General features: G+C 33.6%; 1 protein-coding gene across 2 annotated transcripts in view; it reads left to right on the top strand.

Moving 5' to 3' along the window:
• The window catches only part of LOC129218563 (carbonic anhydrase-related protein 10-like), a 489515-nt gene that overhangs the window by 155944 nt on the left and 313120 nt on the right, over positions 1 to 20451 (top strand). For both annotated transcript variants that reach the window (XM_054852871.1, XM_054852872.1), the window contains exon 2: positions 15596 to 15667. In XM_054852871.1, coding sequence (XP_054708846.1) covers positions 15596 to 15667 — 72 coding nt within the window. The remainder of the gene's footprint in view (positions 1 to 15595; positions 15668 to 20451) is intronic.

Genomic DNA, 20451 nt, shown 5'->3' with positions numbered 1-20451 from the left:
CAAGTTACTTAATAACTCTCATAACATAAACTCTCTCAATGAAATGACAAGATTGCGAAATTTACCGTCTTATAATCATAATAACTAAGTCAATGAAAATTAACTAAAATTGGTAAAATAAAAAAATATTTATTAAATAAAAACAAAAAACCAGACAGTGTAAAAACTAAAAATAAAAAATATATATATATAAGCCCAGTAGTGAAGAATTTTACTAAGCAGTACTGAATAACTGCTCCATTGAAATAGTTTTATAATCGGTACACACATAAGACAAATCCAAATTTGAATGGGTTCTGACGGTTGATTCTGCTATTCTGCTTTTGAATTTATGATTTGGTTTTGTGTGTATATCAATTATAAAACTATTTCAATGGTGTAATTATTTGTAATTATTCAGTAGTACTTAATAACATTCTAAACTACTGTGCTTATATATATTTCTTCTTTTTAGTTTTTTTTAGCTTTACACAGTCGCAGTTTTTGTTTTTATTTAATAATTATTTTTATTATACATAAAACTTACATTTATGCAAATGTTGTTGGGATAAATATTAATAAATAATGAACTGATTGTTTCTTGTATTTTCATAAGCAAATGTCATTGATAATAGAAAAAAAGAGCTATGCGAAAATTGAAGCGAAAATAATAAATGTCTTATTGATTTACTGTTAAACTGTCAAAATGACTCTTTTTTTTCGGGAAAGATTTATAGTTATACTGTTTTCATAAGCAATGGGATCGTGTTGATTTAACTATTGCAAAACTGACAAATAATTTTGCCTTATCTGATTAATGCTCATAGTGTCATGAAAAAAAGCGAAAAAAAACCTTCAGACTTATTTCCTTACGTATGTTTTGTTAAGTCACAGCGCAATGATTTTCTTTTCCAAAATAAGTCATTTTTCTTCTATTGATCAGTTCGTTCTTTCTCATTTTGCTATTGCTTACCATACGACCTTCATACTGTTTATTACTTATTTTCTAAGAAACGTACGCCGATCCATCAAACTAGTATTGTTTAATTAAGAGAAAAGGCTTTCCAGAGTTGTGTTTTGACATAGAGTGGGAAAAAAAGAAATGGTATTTTCTTTTTACCTCCTAAAAGTTCAATATTAATAAAAGAAAAGTCTGCGAATACCCTTTTCTCCTACCTTTTTTTCCCATATAGGGAGAAAAAAAAACCAGAGGACGCCTCAAAAATCAATTCGTATCTCGTTGAAAACTGGATTTTCAGTCTACATGATACACTGGGGAACGCAATATTTTTTTTTATTTGCTTTATTTTTTACATTGTAAAATTTTCCAAAAGGATTGAAAAGGAAGGTAAATAAAGCGGAATCTAAAATACACTTCGTGAAGGAGACAGTGTAAGTATGTAACTGAAAATAATATTTTCTTTTAAAATGAATAGAACATATAGATCTTATTATTTTCAGATCGAGAACTCATTTCTTTGTGAATTACCTTCCACACTTATGCGCTTGGAAAGACAATTTTTAAAAGCAAAACGTGGGCTTCTCGGAAACCGACTGCATCAGAAAAATGATCAGAAATCTGATAAAACCTGGTATCCCCAAAATATGAAACGCTCCTCTGAAATTTAGACCGAAAAAAGGAAATGAAAAGATGATTGAAAAACTAAAACTTGAGATTGACAAATGCTCTAAACTTCTTTCCGTTTGACTGAAATTCGCGAATCATTTCCTGTGCATTGCTTGGTTAGCTTTTTGACTTTTCTTTTTACAAAATAGCTGCTAGTTAAGACTGGTGTAGAAAAACCACATTTTTTTAATTTCTTTTTTAACACTTACTGCAATGATACGCTCGTTTAAATCATAAATAAAAACTTATTTATACAAATATGTGCACACTTTTGTGGTGAAACAAAGTGCAAAAGAACTCTTCATCAAGCTACGTTTGAGTATTTTTTTTTCCATAATTTTCATTTGCTTTTTAAATATTACTATAGCTAAACTCGTTTATAACGATTGCAGAGGGACTTCGATATGTCCTTGTTATAAACGAGTGATCGTAAGAACCGCTTAGTGGAGTATATCCTAAAAATTCATACGAACTTAGATTGCTTACTTTTTTATTTATGTAAGTGTCTAAAGAAGTTCTTTAAATTTCTTTGAACTGTCCTATTCTCTTTTTTGTAGTATTATTATTCGAGGAGTATTGTTGGAGAAAGAGACATTGTGGTTTACACTCCAGGCTTCAAAAAGATCGAAGTTTTATTGCATTTTAAAAACCAATGGCTTAAATAAGTTCAGCTTCAAAGTCTTCACATTTGTTGTTATAGTCATCGATTGCATTACTTTTTTCCTCTGCATGAGTTAGAATTTAAGCAATAATTTCCCCGGAAGTAAGCCTTTCGGAAGTGATAACATTGGTCGTCAACAAATACATAATTTTCAAAATCTTTTCTACTCTACAAATCAATAAAAAGGGCCATCATTACTTCTTCTCGAGATTATGACTAATGACTAACTTTCAGTTGACATTGCAATGTTAAAGCATTTTTTCCCCAGAATAGAGAAAACTGAGCTAAAAGCATTAGACGTTTTATAAATCACAAAATATATAAGCGAAATGTACTGTGATAGACCTAACAGACTTGCACCAACAATTTGTTTCTTATTTAAACTGGAATTTAGTTAAATCAGGTCTTGCTATAAGCATGTTTGACTTTACAAGTGTTTTTTATGAAAAGCAAGTGCAGGTGGGGGGGGGGAGTCTAGTGAAAAATTAAGCAGTTAAACTACAATGATATATTTTTTAAAAGAGCGGTTAAGCTACATTATTCATGTATTAAACCTAAGTAAAAGTGTGTAAAAAAATATTGGAAACAACATTTCCAATAATAAAAGCAACTTTTCAGCACAATAGCAAAAACAGTTCTGAAAATTCCAGTGTTTGCTGAAGCGCTAAATTTGCTCTGTTTAAAAAAAAAAAAAAAATATTTTTCTTTTGAAACGCGTAACTTTTTTTTTTCAAGCGCAATGAACAAACAGATCCATAGAAATTTGGACTCTGCATTTGATGATATTGCAATATATTCACAAACTTTTTTTCAATGCAATATAAAGCCTTTTTTTTATTATAATCTTTTGGTATAGCTATTTTATGCTGCAAATTTTGTCAACATGTGTTTACCATACAGTTTAATTATGTTTTATTCAATAGCGCAGCTCTTTCACTTCGCATTTTATGTTGTAAAAATGAAAGCGAGCGTCATTCATGATAAGTTTTTCTGAATTCAGTTAAAAAATATATACACCGAAAAAGAGTGGCAATATCTCGTTCCTATTAAAATAACTGTTTATTCCTTAAAATACCAATAACAGTGCTGAACAAAAGATCTCCGTAAATCATTTGATAAAGCAATAGCTTACATATTTTATTCTTTATTTTTAGTTTTAGAGATAATCGAGAAATACCTGTGACGGAGTGAGTTACAGAAGTAGCGTTGAAAAAATCCAAGCTTTTAATTTAAAACCAGTCACACCACGAACCAAAGGAAGGACTAAACCCCTTTTAAAATTAAAAAAAAAAAATATTTACAGAGAAAAAAAAAAAAAAGACGATTAATCATTACATAGATGGGGTTACACTTTACTCTGGCAAACACAGTTGCCTCGTGGTGATCACAAAAATCACGGTTTCCATACGAAACCAGAGAATGCCTCCGGGCACCTATTTCAGTCAAGTGCAAGAGCAATCTGCCCTCCCAAAGTTCAGTCCAAAGTCTGCGTGAAGGCAAGGGGCTTGTCAGCTAAGCCCCCTTAAAATTTCCCATTGGTGGGAACATGTTGACGAGATCAGCGACGTAGCGGTTCCGTCGGGAACTCACGGCCCGGACTCGTTGGTTGATCCGGCGCCTCATTAACATGAGGATACACCTCCACGTCTGTGGTTTGCGGTAAGTCAAAACGGATCTCCAGCTAGGCCTGACAGGAAACTCGACACACTTGATTTCGAAACTGTCCAAAGTGTCGCCAGCTGGTCCTGTCCATTCTTCAGGTGCGGGAATCCAACCCAGACACAAAAGGGTGAAGAGAATAGCTGTCCGTCAGTTCCGCAGAGTTCGGTTGGCATCCCCGTCGCACAGTGGACGCGCGGCATCAAAAAGGGCACAGGACTGACGATGCCACAGCTCCTCCCCCCTTGGGAGAAAAATTTCCATGTGCAGCCACATCAAATTTAGGAAGACGCGGGTGTCCATTGGTCAGAGAACTGGACTCCCGAAAAGACAGCTACAAATTCGAAAAACAAACCCAAATAAAGAGTACAGACCTCCGACGCGTGAACCAACCTTAGGTTTTCACGACTGCCAACTCTTTCAAGTTAAGTTCGTCAAAGACAAAATTTTACAAGCATAACCTGCGTCACTTAAATCAAGTTTGGAAGTGCATCATATTCCTTAATGATTTTTCTGGCGTCCAAAACTTTAAAATTTCAGTAGCTTACAAAAAAAAAAAATTAAGTAATTTAAAAATTTTCCCAATGTTACCCACAAAAACAAAAAAATTAACCCAAATAAATTTCAATTTTATTCGACGACCAAAAAATTTAAAAAAAACGATAAAAATTTCAATTGCAAAAAAATGCGATGTATGGCAATTAAAAACCCACATAGTCTTTTAATTACCCCAATTATTTACAAATAATCTCGGGGAGTGTTATGGGTCCCGTCTACTAAGGCTGTCCGCGTTTCCGTTTAATTTTCTCGGCTTATGCTCGATTTCAAAATTGTACTGCTGCAAACACAATGCCCAACGAGTAAGCCTAGCATTTGTTCTCATCCTTTCCATCAGAAAAGTGAGGGGGTTATGATCGGTTTGGATTTTAAATTTTTGACCATTTAAGTAGTGATCAAGTTTTTTCAATCCAAAAATTACAGCGGCTAACTCCTTTTCAACAACACTATAGTTTTTTTCGGCTCTAGAAATCTTTTTACTGAGGTAAACAACAGGGTGTTCTTCCCCGTCAGAGATCTGAGCTAAAACTATCCCCATCCCATTGTCACTTGCGTCAGTTTGAAGGACAATTCTTTAGAGAAATCAGGTGCAAACAGAACGGGGCTTTTCAACAAACTTTCCTTTAGAATTTGGAACGCCTCCTCACATTCCTCTGTCCAAACTACCTTTTCTTTAATAATCCGCCCTCTCAACGCACTCGTTAGGGGGGCTGCTATCTTGGAGTAGTTAGGGATATACCTGCTATAATATCCTACCAGTCCGAGGAACGATCGCACCTGTGTTTTGTTAGTGGGGGTGGGAAAATCTTGCACGGCTTTCACCTTCGCTTCGCTAGGAGATCTTTTCCCCGAACCGACGTCGTGACCCAAAAATTTTATCCAATCTTTCGCGAACCGACACTTAGATGGCTTAACCGTTAGCTCAGCCCTGCCTAACCGTTCCAACACCGTGCTTATATCCGTCATATGCTGTTCCCACGTCGGTGAATAGATGGCTATGTCATCAATGTACGCTGCTGTGCAATACTCTAGACCGTCCAACACTTGAGATAAAAGCTTGACAAAATAAAATGGTCCATTCAAAAGCCCGAACATCATTTTTTTCGGCCGGTATGTACCAAAAGGGGTGACAAAAGCAGCGTACCTACTTGCCCTTTCTGTCAGCGGAATTTGAAAATACCCCTTGGTCAAATCCATTATCCGTGATGTATGGAGCAGCATCCGCCTCCTCAATATTTGGTAATGGGAAAAATTCTGTGCAAGTAATCTTGTTCAATTTTCGATAGTCAACGCAAGGTCGGGGATCTTTCCCAGGTACCTCCACCAAAATTAGGGGACTGGTATAATCTGACTGCCCGATTTCCACAATCCTCAGATCTAGAAATCTTTTTATTTCCTCGCGCAATATTTCCGTTTGCCGCGGAGACATTCTATAAGCTCGCGATCTCACGGGGTCGGCGCTGGTCAGCTCAATGTCCATAGTGACCAATTGAGTACTCCCAGGGTCCGATGAAAACACCCTTCTATGTTTCTGAAGCACTTTTCCTAATTGGTCTATTTGTTCTTCGGTTGCTCGCTTCTCTAAATTGCTAGCCCGAAGCATCTCTTGGAGATCAAAATGGGTAGGGTCTGGCAAGGGATAAGGGATTTCCGCCTCTTGTTCCACATCCTCTATTTCCTTCTCCATTATTAAATTAATTCGCTCGGGGCGCTTATGATATGGTTTTAGTAAATTCACATGATAAATGGTGCCTTTGTCCCTTCTCTCAGGGACGTCGACAACATAGTTAGTTTCCGATATTTTGCTCGTAACTACTCCTGGACCTATCCAGTTCACTGCCATTTTATTCGCTTTATTTGTCGCCAGTACTAATACCTGATCGCCCACCTTAAATTGCCTATTCACAGCATTCTTGTCATACCAAGCCTTTCTTCGTACCTGCATTTCACTCATTTTTTCTACCGCCAAATCCTGACATCTTTTCAAACGGTTGGTCAAATTTAGAATGTACTCTACTACATTTGGGTCAGATTCTTCTGGCACCATCCAATTCTCGTAGAGCAAAGTTTGCGGAGTCCTCAAATTTTTTCCATGAACGAGCGCGGCTGGGCTAAATCCCGTACTCTCATGATTTACTGAACGTAGGGAAATAAAGCCAACGGTATTTTTTTTCCCAGTCTTCTCCCGATTCCACGCATGATGCTTTTAATACACGTTTGATGGAAGAATGCATCCTTTCAACCGGATTTGATGACGCGTGTCAAATAGAACTGTGTCTAACCTTTATTCCAAACCTGTCAAAGAATTCTGTCGTTAATAAACTGGTGAAGGAGTGCCCTAGATCGCTTTGCACTTCCCGAGGGAACCCAGTCCTGGAGAACGTTTTTAACAAGGCATCAATTACATTCGGGGACTTAATATCGGCCACAGGTATAGCGTCAGGATATTTTGAGGCCGTACCGATGGACGTTATTAGATATTTGTTCCCATTTTTTGAAAAGGGCAAAACTCCCACAGCATCTATATTTATGACTGCAAACGGTTCTGAAATGATAGGCACGATTTTTAAAGGCGCGTTCTTTCGATCACCTTTCTTTCCTACGAGTTGACAAGCATCACACGCCCTCACATACAACTCAATTTCAGCATAACAATTTGGCCAAAAAAAATGACGCAACACTTTATCCTTCATCTTTGTAGCACCCAAATGGCCTGACGCGCCATCATGACAAAATTTCATAATTTTTTCTGTCAACCTCGAGGGTATACAAAGCTCCACCCTTTCCTCTCCCAACTTAGATCTACTCAGACGGACCAGTTTTCCTTTCATGCATTTAAAATCCTTTCCCTCCCCTTTCGAAACCTCTTCCCACAAGGGCTTTAGAACAGAACACAATTTCTGCTCTTTCTCGAATGACTGGGAATCTATTTCAGCTAACGCTAATCCCTCAAAAGGCTCTATGGGTTGTAGTGAGCAAGTGTCCAACTCTTCCACTCCGGGAGGGGGAAAAACGTTTGCGTTCGAAGTTTCCTGTGTTGTGGAATTCACTTCTTTTCCTCCCTGTTTGCGACGTAAACTTCCCCTCGTTTCAACTGCGTTTAAGACCTCTGGTTTTGTTTTTGACCAAGAAAGTAATTCTGCTGTCCTATTCCCCAAAAGATAGAATCTTGCGTCTCTATCCGTGTTTTTTATCGCTGCTTTAGAATACACACAACCTTCGTCGGTCTCTATGTATATTTTTGCCAAAGGCAAGCATTTATACTCCTCATCTAAAGGTTGCTTCACGTAAACATATTCTCCCGTAAAATCTTCTGTTTTGATCCAACTGCGGAGGCAGACATCGATGGAGGCCCCGTTGTCGCGAAGGATTTTCCGAACCTCCCCATTTATTTTCCCAGTACTTATATAAGGCGCAAAACACTCGCTCAGTTCTTTCGTGTCTCCAATATGATTGATTTGTTCCCCTTGCGCTCTCTTAAATTCAGGGCAATTGCGTTTCATATGTCCCTTTTGTGAACAAAAATAACAAACAATTTCCTTTCTTTTTTCAAAATTACTGTTTTTTTCCCATTTGGGGGGCTCTTTCTTATTAGCACTTTCCGATTTAGTATTGCTAATTTTTGCCGGATCATTTCCTCCTTTCACCCATTTTTCTTTTTTGTGCGTTTTGGGGTCGTTTTGTTTTCCCTCCGATTTTTTGAACGTAAGCCGAAGGCTCTCATAGTGATCTAACTTTTCAGCGAGGTCTGACGCTTTACGGAATTCTTCCCATGAGTCCAAAAAGTGTCCCCTCACCTCAGCAGGGGTTCTCTTTTTTAACTGCTCCGTGAGCAATAACTCCTTTAACTCCTCGAATGTATTTACCTCCGCCGTTTCTAGCCAATTGTCTAGATAGCTTCTTAATTCGAAGGTGAGATCTGCCCAGGAGGAACCAAACTTCCGATTATGTTCTTCAAACCTAATCCGCAATTCCACAGAATTTAGTTTGAACCTCTTCATTAACAGGCGCTTCATGTGAGGAAAATCGTCGCTTTTCTCAAGGGGTTCCTTCACAATTAGCTCAGCTACTTCCGGGGGCAACAAAGGAATAAGCTGGGAAACCCACCTCTCTTTCTCTATCTCCTCTTTCTTAGCCTGTCTCTCAAAAATTTCAAAAAATAACGAGACATCTAATTGCTTCGGGTCAAATTTTGGGACCAGATGCTTTAAATTTGATCTCCTAGAGGTAATATCTGGACTCGCTGACCCATTTGAACTCAAGCTAACCGTTTCAGCTGCGGTAATTAGTTTCAGTTTATCTAGCTCAAATTGTCTTTCTTTGCCTCTTTCCCGACATTCTCTCTCTAGTTTTTCATTTTCCCTCTCTAGGTTTTCTCTTTCCCGCTCTCTCTCCCTTTCTAGGTTTTCTCTTTCCCGCTCTCTCTCCCTTTCTAGGTTTCCTCTTTCTTGCTCTCTCTCCCTTTCTATCTCTTCTTTCAAAAGTCTCCAAATCGATTTTGCAAATTCTTCATCATAATCTGTAGCCCCTACAATCGCTTTAACTATGTACCGACGTGTATCTGAGTCAGACGTTTCCACGCCAAACTCCGAGGCTATCTTTCTCAGATTATCTTTTTCGATTTCAAAAAGAAAAGAACCCATTTTGCTCAAATAGATTTTTAGAGCGTTCCCCTTTTATTTTTACGCAAAACCCTAATTATTACCTGCAAAATCCAACAATTCACAATAACAGCATGCACATAAATATCATTCTACAGCTCAATTTCACTAGATTTAATTAACCTGAAATCTATATCATCAAAATAAATCATTAATTTATATGACTTTCCTTTCCAAACTGAATATCAAAGATCTGCAAAACAATTTTTTTGCAGTCACTCACAGAATAATTCTCACAAGAAACCTTTAGTCAAATTCTATTTTCGAAAACGTTGAAAATTTTTACAAACATTAAAACCTCAATTTTTCCACATTTTACACAGTTTAAATTCTCTCAAAAAAACCACAAAAGCTGCCTCATCGGTAACCAAGAAACAAAGACCGGACTCACCCTTTTCTGCGTCCTTTTCTATCATCAGTAATCCAATAGGGGGAAAGGCACACACAAAATAACTTAGTTTCGATCAGCTCTTGGACCACTTTAGGTAAAAATAACCTTACGTTTTGAAGAGAATTATATTTCAAAATTACATAAAAAAAATAGAAAGACCAAAGTAACATGGGTCTGTTTCAATCTCTCTGAAACATGATCAAACCGCTGCCACCAAATTAGTTCTTAGCTGTGACGTAGTGAGTCACAGAAGTAGCGTTGAAAAAATCCAAGCTTTTAATTTAAAAAGTTACACCACGAACCAAAGGAAGGACTAAACCCCTTTTAAAGTTTAACAAAAAAAAAAAAAATATTTACAGAGAAAAAAAAATAAAAGACGATTAATCATTACATAGATGGGGTTACACTTTACTCTGGCAAACACAGTTGCCTCGTGGTGATCACAAAAATCACGGTTTCCATACGAAACCGGAGAATGCCTCCGGACACCTATTTCAGTCAAGTCCAAGAGCAATCTGCCCTCCCAAAGTTCAGACCAAAGTCTTCGTGAAGGCAAGGGGCTTGTCAGCTAAGCCCCCTTAAAATTTCCCATTAATGGGAACATGTTGACGAGCACAGCGACGTAGCGGTTCCGTCGAGAACTCACGGCCCGGATTCGTTAGTTGATCCGGCGCCTCATTAACATGAGGATACACCTCCACGTCTGTGGTTTCCGGCAAGTCAAAACGGATCTCCAGCTAGGCCTGACAGGAAACTCGACACACTTGATTTCGAAACTGTCCAAAGTGTCGCCAGCTGGTCGTGTCCATTCTTCAGGTTCGGGAATCCAACCCAGACACAAAAGGGTGAAGAGAATAGCTGTCCGTCAGTTTCGCAAAGTTCGGTTGGCATCCCCGTCGCACAGTGGACGCGCGGCATCAAAAAGAGCACAGGACTGACGATGCCACATACCTAATAGCACTTTCAATATACGCTTAAATAAAAATAGAAAAATAAAGCGAAATAGATCTCTTTATTATCTCCGTTTTTGCATTATATAAGAACTTCTTTTATAGTGCAGAAGCATGGAGCTCACTGTTAGTTTTTTCTTGAACATGAAATAAAAAGCCTTTAAAGGACTAAACATACCCATTTTTACTAATAATGAGCGGGAATATGTTATGTTATATATTATGAGCTAGTATTAGATTTGGAACATTAAATATTCTACACACTCTTAAAAAAATTCGATGCACCAAGCTGTCAGAATAAAACGAAATGTTTCGCAAGTAGTGGCTATTCTGATGTAAGAAATTGACAATTAAATGTTAGCAAAACAATTATTTATTACTGGGAAAATCCCAAATATAAATGATCAATCAATGTATCAGTTCTTAATATTTTTTTTAATCTCTTTTAAGGTTTAGGATGCTTATTTTATTTTCCTTTGTGTATGTATGTATTATGTTTTATTGCATATAACATTTTCCATGTCTTTGAAAGAAAATCCAAGAATATATTTTCGCGTTTTTAATGAACAAATGGAGCAGATTATATTCATAGCAATGATTTATTTCACGTATTCAGAGCAAAGTTAGGTATTAGACAAATTTTTGAGCTCTACTAAAACAGCTGTTTATTTTTTGTGGATAAAACAAGGCTAAGTTTCGATTAGGTTTTCAATGATTTTTTTAAATATTTTTATACTAGTATAAAACAAAAGACACAGGAGTGGTGCTAGATTTTAATTTCTTCGTAGAGCCTGCTGTGTAACTTCTTTGAGATACTACACAACTGAGCATTTTCTTTTAAAGTGATAACCCATGAAATTATATTGTCTTTACAATTATGTTTTACAAGAATATAGAGCGATATGCTTATCAAAGTGATAATTTTTAATATATCACTTTGATAAGCATATCGTTAAATTTTGTATTTAGTTATTTTTTCTTGAACTAGATAATTTCTATTTCGATCAGCAATTTATGTACGTGGTAATAAATATAGTTAGATCATGCTATTTGCAAAAATAAGTAAATTATATTTATTACTCCATTCTGGACGAGAACTAGCTTTTAAAATATTTCAACTTTTATCCAAACGTGCAATATGTTAACATTTGCAAGTTTTGCTCAGATACATTCAAGACAGCGAATGAAAATTATTTAAACAATAAAAAATTAAAAAGAGACTATTCATGAATTCTATAGTATCTCTTTATACAAAGATTATAGCTAAACATATGAAACAAAGAGTCAACTGAGCTTTAAAGCAACCACTCATGTTTCAATTAGCAAAAATTTTAATGTCCAAAGCCTTATTACCGAAGCAAATTTTCTTGAAATTTTTCAACTGAACAGTATAGAAAATCAGTTTTGGTAACCCGTGAATGATTTTGTAAGTATAAACAGACTGTAATTTGTTTTTTAAAATAAGGTTAATTTTTTTCTCAGATGAACAGGCAACAGTTACTTTATTCTATAAATCACTTTGAAATGCTCTGTTCGTTCACAGGTTAAATAAGTTCAGGCTCTGGATTGTTGTAGTTTCCTATTAAAACACATAGAAAAAAACCTAAAGCAGAACCATAAAAGTTATCCCATTTTCCCTTCATGATTATACATATAAAACGTGTTTTTAATGTCATTTACCAACTGTTATAACTTTTAACGACAATATAAATTTCTGAAAATGAAATTGTTCTGATCAGTTTTGATTTTTTTTAAATAAGACGTTTATGAGCTTTTATGATTAGTATGAAAATATTAATGAAGAGTTAAAAAGTTTGTTTTGAATTTCTCAAAATAAAATCCTGCTCAAATATTAATTTACTAGTCAGACTCACATAGTTAATGTGTAAATCTGCAACAACCCATTCAGCACGCAATGCAGTACACAGTAGTTTTGATTTTTTGCCTTTTATAAAAAATGTTTTATGTGAAATGAAAGAAAGAAAATTTAAGTGTAGCGTTAAGAAGTTTATATTTTGAATTTAAGAAAATGAAATTGAGCAATAGTATTCCTTCATTGGCCAGATTATATCTTAATTAATTCAGTATATTCAAAAGTACAAGAAGTTATTTTACATGTATAACTTTATAAGTGCAACGGTCCTTCCCCCTCTACTCGACACTTCAGTTCATAGTAGTTTTTATTTTTAACGTTTTACAAAACAAGTAATAGGCTTTTTTGTGTAGTAAGAAAATATAGGCATAGATTTAAGAAGTTCTGTGTTGTACGATGATAATGGAATCTTGCAATAAGATAAAACTTGCGAAATTCACAGTATCGGGTATATTTCAATATGTACCCTATGCTGTTGTTGATCATAATTTAACATGTGTATTGAGTTTTGAGCAACGCAGATGTTGTTGATCGTAATGTTGATCATACTTTGAGACACTAATGCATCATATTTACGACTTAATAGTAGTATGTAGCGAGCTGTACTACATACAATCTGGAAAATAGCTAAATAATTTTTTAAAAAATGAAATTATTTTTTTTTTCTGAAGTTTCATCTATCTATAGGGTAATCCTTATTTGTTTAAAAAGTAAAAAAGACTTAGTTTGGCAAAGCTTGTTGGTTGAGACACATATGTGGATTATCGAATTATAGTTATAATTTATAACAATTTATGTCAATAACCTTTTACGATTTCAAACATACTCAAATATTATTGCAAGGGAATATTTCAGTTTCTTGTTTTTAATATTATTTTTGAAACTACGTTGATATTAAAAAAAAAAAAAAAACGCACGTCTTATTTCTCTATTAAAACTCTCCGTTATTGAATTTTAACATAGTTTTACTATTACATTTTTTATTTACTTTTAAACACTTCACATGTCTAATCGAAAATGAGGAATTTAAACCATATTTTCCGCCTTATTATTTAAGTGCGAAAGTTAGCGATATTAGTATGTATGTAGAAATATTATTTCTCTTGATACTTTAATACTTGTTTTCATGTTTCTCAAGAGATAACATTTTTGAAAAACCACTTTCACACAACATAAGGTATAAATTAATTTAGAGTACAAATATTTGCCTTTAGTAGTATCAGTCTAGCCGACGACTTTTGATAATCAACAGATGTGTACACAATAACATCTTGTATTATGCACCTTCCTACGATTTTATCCAATTTGCAATATTTTCAACACCATTTCAGTTTTTTTCAACGTGACTATCCGTAGTCAATCGCTTTATATCAACCATATGTTTATAGTTTCTAAAACTTTGTTTGTTTTTAGAGATAAAACCGTGATATTTCAATGACTTATTTTCATTTTTTCATTAGTGTAAAAAAAAGGTAAGAACAGCACTTACAGCGAGGGATAAAGAAACACTGTATTTTCTTTTTTTTTTGAAATACGCCAGAAAATGGTAATTGCAACAAGGCAATTTCAAACTAATGTTTCTTTTTTCCGACGGGACAGAAAACTTGACGGGCTGCATAAAAGCCGTATGTTGCAGGTTGAACCATTGTGACTCAAAACTTAAAAAAATATATACTTATTTTAACTGGCGCAGTTAATTCGTTGTTTGACTTTTTAGGATCAAATGTTAGTCTCTTACGCCGCTCTCCTTTTTGCATATGCTACATGGCACTAAAACCTTTTGTTAGATTACTACTTCTAAAACTTTTTTCATTAAATATAGTTTTTACAAAGAATTATCTGTGTTGTGTACGTAATAGGCATAAATAGAAAGACAAGTCGAAACAATGATGATTTTTGTTATTCTGCCACGGTAATGTATTGCTGCTTATCTTAAATAATGTCCAATATTTTGTAGAAAAAAAAACCTCATTTCCACCATCATATGTTATGTGTGATCTTATTTAAATTGAAAATTTAAAGCTTGTTTAAAGCAGTTTTTCTCATCTGTTACGAAGGAATTACTTAATGATGAGAAAAAAAGGCGGAACACCCTAAAAATGCATGTGAAAACTGTTGGAGAAGAAACACTTTAATAACAAAGCATATATATTAGGAAAAAGTAAATTTTGAAGTTATTAATGCAAAAGTGAGTAGGCATTGTCTCATGAATTCGGAATGAACCTTCATACACACTGGTGATCTAAACAGATACCTTAATAAACATATGAAAGGAAATCGAATACATTTTTTTGAAATTCAGAAAAGTACATCGGTTGCTAAATTAACTATCCGATTCTTGCATATTTATCAGCTTTAAATGGTATATTACATGATGAAAACTATATCAACATCTAATAGTCACATAATTGAATCATTAAAAAACTTTTTTTTAATTTAATCATGTGATGCTCTTCGTATTGTTATTTCCCCCACTAACTGGGGAAGCATAAAATTTGTTTGCTAAATCATATGTACTTAATAACTGATATTATACAGTATGTACTTATTTCACATAGCTCAAAAACGGTATGTCGTAAAATGTTGAAATTTGGTATGTAGACTCCTAGTGGGGGTCTAAGTGTGCACTTCTTTTTTTGGTTGCATTCGAATAATACAAAAGGGTTTTTTATACCTTTTTTGGGGAAACTCAGTGTTACTTTTAATGCAAATTCAAGTTATGGTATAATTTACTGAACATTTGACAATTTATCGCCAAGCTTTTGGTTGTCAAGTTTTATCGCCAACTTGGCGATACATTGCTAAGTTGGAGAAGCATTTGTCAAAAAGAGTTAATTTTCGAATTTGGTTTCAATTTATTGCTATTATCGATATTTAGAGAGTTTTCCTTTGAATCAGGTTAAAATTGTCAATATTGGCAAACGTAATCTCTGAAACGCTTTTTTGCGTCGGTTCGCGACAAACCGGTTAATATTTTAAATGTTTTTGAATTCCTTAATGTGAGTGACGCACCTGATTCAGGTAAGGTTATGGTGCAGGTGTTATGCTGAAGATGTTGATAAAAAATCATTAAATTGGCGGAAAAGGAAGTCATGTCGTCACAGATCGGTTCGTTTATCTGTATGTCATTGCATTTTGCATTTCATGTCTAAGGATATAAAATAGTTTTAGAAACAAACAAATGTTTATTACTTTCCTTAATTCACAATTATTAATAATTCATGTTTATTTTATAGGAAGCCGTGCTTACGTGTATTCCGGAGGTTCGACGAGTTGGGAAGATTGGTGGACATATGACGGTATATCTGGTAAGTCTGATGTTGTTTTTCACAAAGCATTATAAAAAGATTTTTAAAAAGCATAAAGGATGTTTTCGCGTCTGTAAAAGGGTATACTTGAAAACCTTAGTATAATTTTAAACTTATTAATTTACTCTTAATTAAGAAAAAATAGTCATCGAGGAGTATTATTAAAAATAATAATATACTATAATTATTTAACAATAATTTTCACTATGTATTTTTTTAATTTAAAAAAAGAAAACCTGTTTCAATAGAACAGATTTATTTTGATATAAGTTAAACACACCAATAGTGGCCAATGCTTTAGTAGTGGCCGCTTCAAGGTTTATTTAAAAAAAAAAAAAATAGGATTTCAGGTCTCCCAATGGATTTAAAAGTACATCAAACCTCTTACACGTTTAAATACATTGGGAACTCTGGAATCCTAACTTTGAAAATATAAACCTTGAAGGTACCACTACCGATGCACTATTAAGCACTGACCACTATTGGTGTGTTTACCTTAATTGTGCGTTTTTAGTGATGCGTGTCAAAAAGTTTGTATCATATAACCTTTTTATGTTAAATGAAGAATTGTTTTTAAATCCAAAAGAACATAAAAGAAAAATTGCGAAATGTGCATACATCAAAAGTAAAAATATATTCTCAAAAATATAAAATATGTACTTTTCTATTAAACATATCGTCAAATACATCATAAGAAGCTGTCAATTTTACAGCTACTTTAAAGCTTCCGGGAACTTCTCTTCCATTGAGATAATTAAAGATGAATAAAGTAAAAGTTTTTGTTGACTTTTTTTATGCACACAATATATTTTTCTTTAAGAATAATAAATGTAAAGTTGTAAACCTATATTTGCTTAGATGAAACGGTTGACTAAGAATGGCTTTTGTAAATAAATTCCATTTTTTACTGAAATATTAACTAATAGCGAATCGTTATTTAACTGATTTTGGATTTTTTTTTAAACTTCTTACTAATTGTATATTTAAACTGTCCTCTAAATAAAATTTATAGAAATAAAAACTTCTTTAGGCGCGTTGAGCATTTTTGAGGTGGGGAAAAACCATTCATTTGGCGACACCTTCACCTCTCCTCGCCGCCGACTTTTGGAAGAACACGCATGCGCGAATTTCCTCAGTTCCGTTACTTTCCTTGGGAAATGCGTACCTCGGTAGCGCTGTCAGCAGCGCCTGAATCTCGTAATCTGACTACTGAGTGAGCGTGTGTTCGATCCTCAACCGAGTCAGTAAAAAAAAAAAAAAAACATGCTTAAGCTTATATAATATTTTTAAGTGAAAACGTCTTTAGACGCTTTGGGTACTTTTTGAGATGTGGGAAAAACAATGTTTCTGATATTGGTGATACATGTGTCTGTCGTTGCCACTCTGCAAATGGACAGCTAATTATATTTGTTGCTATTTATAATTTACCGGATTAGTCTATAAACCCAATGCAAGAGTTTGAGAGAAAATTTATTAATTTTTTCTGAAGACGTTTATGCATTACTTCAAAATAAAATTGTGAAGAGCTTTGATGATTTGCCAATAATTTTCAGAGGGAATTTTAACATTAACCTTGCTGATGATAAAAATCTATCATTAAGTCAATTTTAATTAAATAATTCAATTTAACGATATCCAATAATCGCAATCTTAGCACAACGATATAAAACTACAACTTATGAAGTCTTTACAAGATTTTTAAATATATTCTAATCAAAGCTGTTATTTCCTATGTTAGTTACCATAAAAATATAGTATCAGTTTTTGAATATAATGATAAAAACGATGGTGATCAGGGTAAAAAATGTCATATTTAAAAATAATAATAAATTTAAAAAAGGAAATTTTTGATTTTAATCAGATTTTTTAAAATTTAAATCTGATTTCTTTTTGGCTTTTTTCTTGAAAAAGGCTTTAAAAACTTTCTTAACTGATAACTTTATAATTTTAAATATAACTAAACTGAAAATCAATGTTTTAAAATTTTAAAAACAATTAAATTTCAAATAACCCGTCACTAAAACGTTTTCATATCATCCTGCGGAACCAGTTACATACAGCTGCATATGATTCACTTAAAAAAGATTGCATAGTACATGTAAATGCATAAAAAACACGACAAACAAACCGGCATTTGTTTTTTGCCAAATGTCTTGTCATCCATGAGCTCAATGTTTTTTTTTCTTTTTTTTTTTTTTTTCGAAATCAACCTCGAATTACCTGGCATGCCTCAAAATTCGAATTTTTCGTAGGGCTAGTCAATCTCACGTCACGTCGGCTCTTTTCGGCATGTGGGCAAAAGAGGAGTAATACAGTAAATTGTTGACTTGGAAAGTTCAGCATTTGTATTGTTTATTATTTTTATGCTTGGAAAACTGAATTACAAAAGCTTTTTTTTTTTTTTCAAATATTTCCTATATTTGCAACAATATTTACTTAATAAACGAACTGAAATAAACCATACTAAAATGTAAATAGGTGATTCTCCAAAATCCTAACAATATTATGTCCGAGCAGCCTAACACAAAAATTGTTTAACTCAGAAAGTACTTTCGTTTTTTTTTAATGGTAAGAAATAACTTATTTGATTTTATTCTATTCTTATTAAAACAATAACTCATTTAGTTTCTTCTACAAAAGTTTTAAATAACCCGAAAGTCACACTTTTGGCGTGTCCCCATCCGTTTTTCAAAAGGACTTAATATATTTGAAAATTTTATATCAACATTCCACAAATTTAATTTTTCGCACAAAATTCAGGATACTTAAAAATGTAAAATAGTAATCTTTAAATAAATTAAATTATTAAATCATCAAAGTACATCGTTTTAAAACTTTGTCTCCAGGTTTCATCTTATTCTTCTGTCCTAGGAATGAGTTCAACTATTATGGATTACAAAAAGAAATTTTTTATTTGATGTGATACAACACTGTTTATTATCACCATTTTGTTAGATTCCTTGAGTATTAGGTTCATATGATTTGTCTGCTGTTCTTACTAAAACTTTGTTAAAAGTTCAAAAATGGCTATGTAGCATTTTTGCTGTAGATCTCCCGGACAAAATTTCTGTGTTAAATAAAATAAAAATAATAATTCTACTTATATATAGTGTGTAGTTGAACTAAGAGGTTAGAATCGAAAAATAACAATAGTTACCTTAATTATAATCCTGGGCTTACGCAACAGGCAATTTTGTATGGAAATTGTCATACTCCTGTCCTAAAAAAACAGTCATACTCCTGTCCTAAAATATCACTCACCGAGCATTATTTCTCTAGCACTGTTAATGCATCCCGTAGAACAGAAGGATTCATTTCCAATACATTAGTTGGAAAATAAGATTGATTGAAAAAAGAAAGTTAAATTTGGCAAACGATAAATAAAAATGTATTAGTGGAATAATTCTATTTATTTAATATTTTTTTGTTGTTGTCCAGATGAATCGTTCCAAAAGAGATTTATTGGTTAGTCATTTATTTATCTAAATGCTGCTCGAATAGGTTAGTAAAGTTGCTAATTTCGTAGTTGCTTTAAATTAAAAGTAAAATCATATGTTATTAATATTGCTGATTCCCTTTTTGAAGTATGTTTGTATTTCCTGAACCATAAAACAATTCGCAGGTACAAGAGAAGGTAACTTTTATTTTTGTAAATTTTATCATACTGTGTATGGCTAACTTAAAGAAAGTTTTAATGTAGCAATCGATTTTTTTTCGTTGAAATAAATGTCCGTTATTCGCAGTGTAATTCAGAGTAAATAATAAAGGACCTCAAACCTTTTATCGCATGGGAAAACCTATGTGGGACTTGTACTCAAAGAAATTGGAGGTGTCCGTTAAGGGAGGTTTTACATAAAACTTCTTTTGTCATTTAATAACCATACTTTTTGATTTAGGCTTCAGTTGTTTCTTTATTACTATAGTTACATTTTAGATAACCCATGAAGATATTTATTATGGAACTCTCCTGGTGCTGCTTGTCAGTCTCCTGCTGCATGAAAATTTTACCTCCTCTTTTGAGGGTGTAACATAGTTCAAATGAGTTCCCTCTATTTTTCTCTTAAGTCCCTAACAAAGAATAAGCATAATTTTTTTTCAGCATTTTTATTAAAAAAATATGTGGTGGGAGGTTTTTGGAGAATCACCCATATAATTAACGTAACAACTAGATAAACGTAAAAACTAGATTGTAGCTGATATTTAAAATTTAAAAATTATAAAATTTTATTTTCTGACATCACAATTAATTTCCAAGTGAAAATTAAACTCCACACACAAACATTTCTGTCTGCAGTACCATGACTGCCTATTTGTTGATTCATTTTTTATTTAAAGTTAGTGTAGTTTTCTTACATTTTAAGAAATATTTACGTATAAATACACGACTAAATCGTCGCCTCAGAGCAACAGTAGGATATCTTAGCGTTTTCCCAGGATAAGATGTCTTACAGTTGCTCTATGGGGACGAAATGTACTCCTTATTGTCACAAAAGATTTCATTTGCGTTTGATCTGTACTTGAACCATAGCCAGCGCTATAGGAAATTATTTTTTTAAAAGAAAATTGAATCATTAATAACCGACACACCTTTCAAGAAGAATAAAAGATTTTTACAAATGAAATATTGCACATATGAGGCAGTGAGAGACAAAGGAATGTAAATGACAAAGCTAAAAATTTGGAGATAACGAATACAAATGGTAGGTGAACCTCTCCTCTGTCTTGGTGCAATAAATAGTACTAGTTGCCCTGGCAGTTGCTGTTATATAGCATGATTTAGAAAA

This window comes from Uloborus diversus, chromosome 3 (genome assembly GCF_026930045.1).
Source record: "Uloborus diversus isolate 005 chromosome 3, Udiv.v.3.1, whole genome shotgun sequence".
In the NCBI taxonomy this organism is placed as follows: Eukaryota; Metazoa; Arthropoda; class Arachnida; order Araneae; family Uloboridae; genus Uloborus; species Uloborus diversus.
Note: the sequence above shows the minus strand (reverse complement) of the source record. Positions and strands in the feature narration are given on the sequence as shown.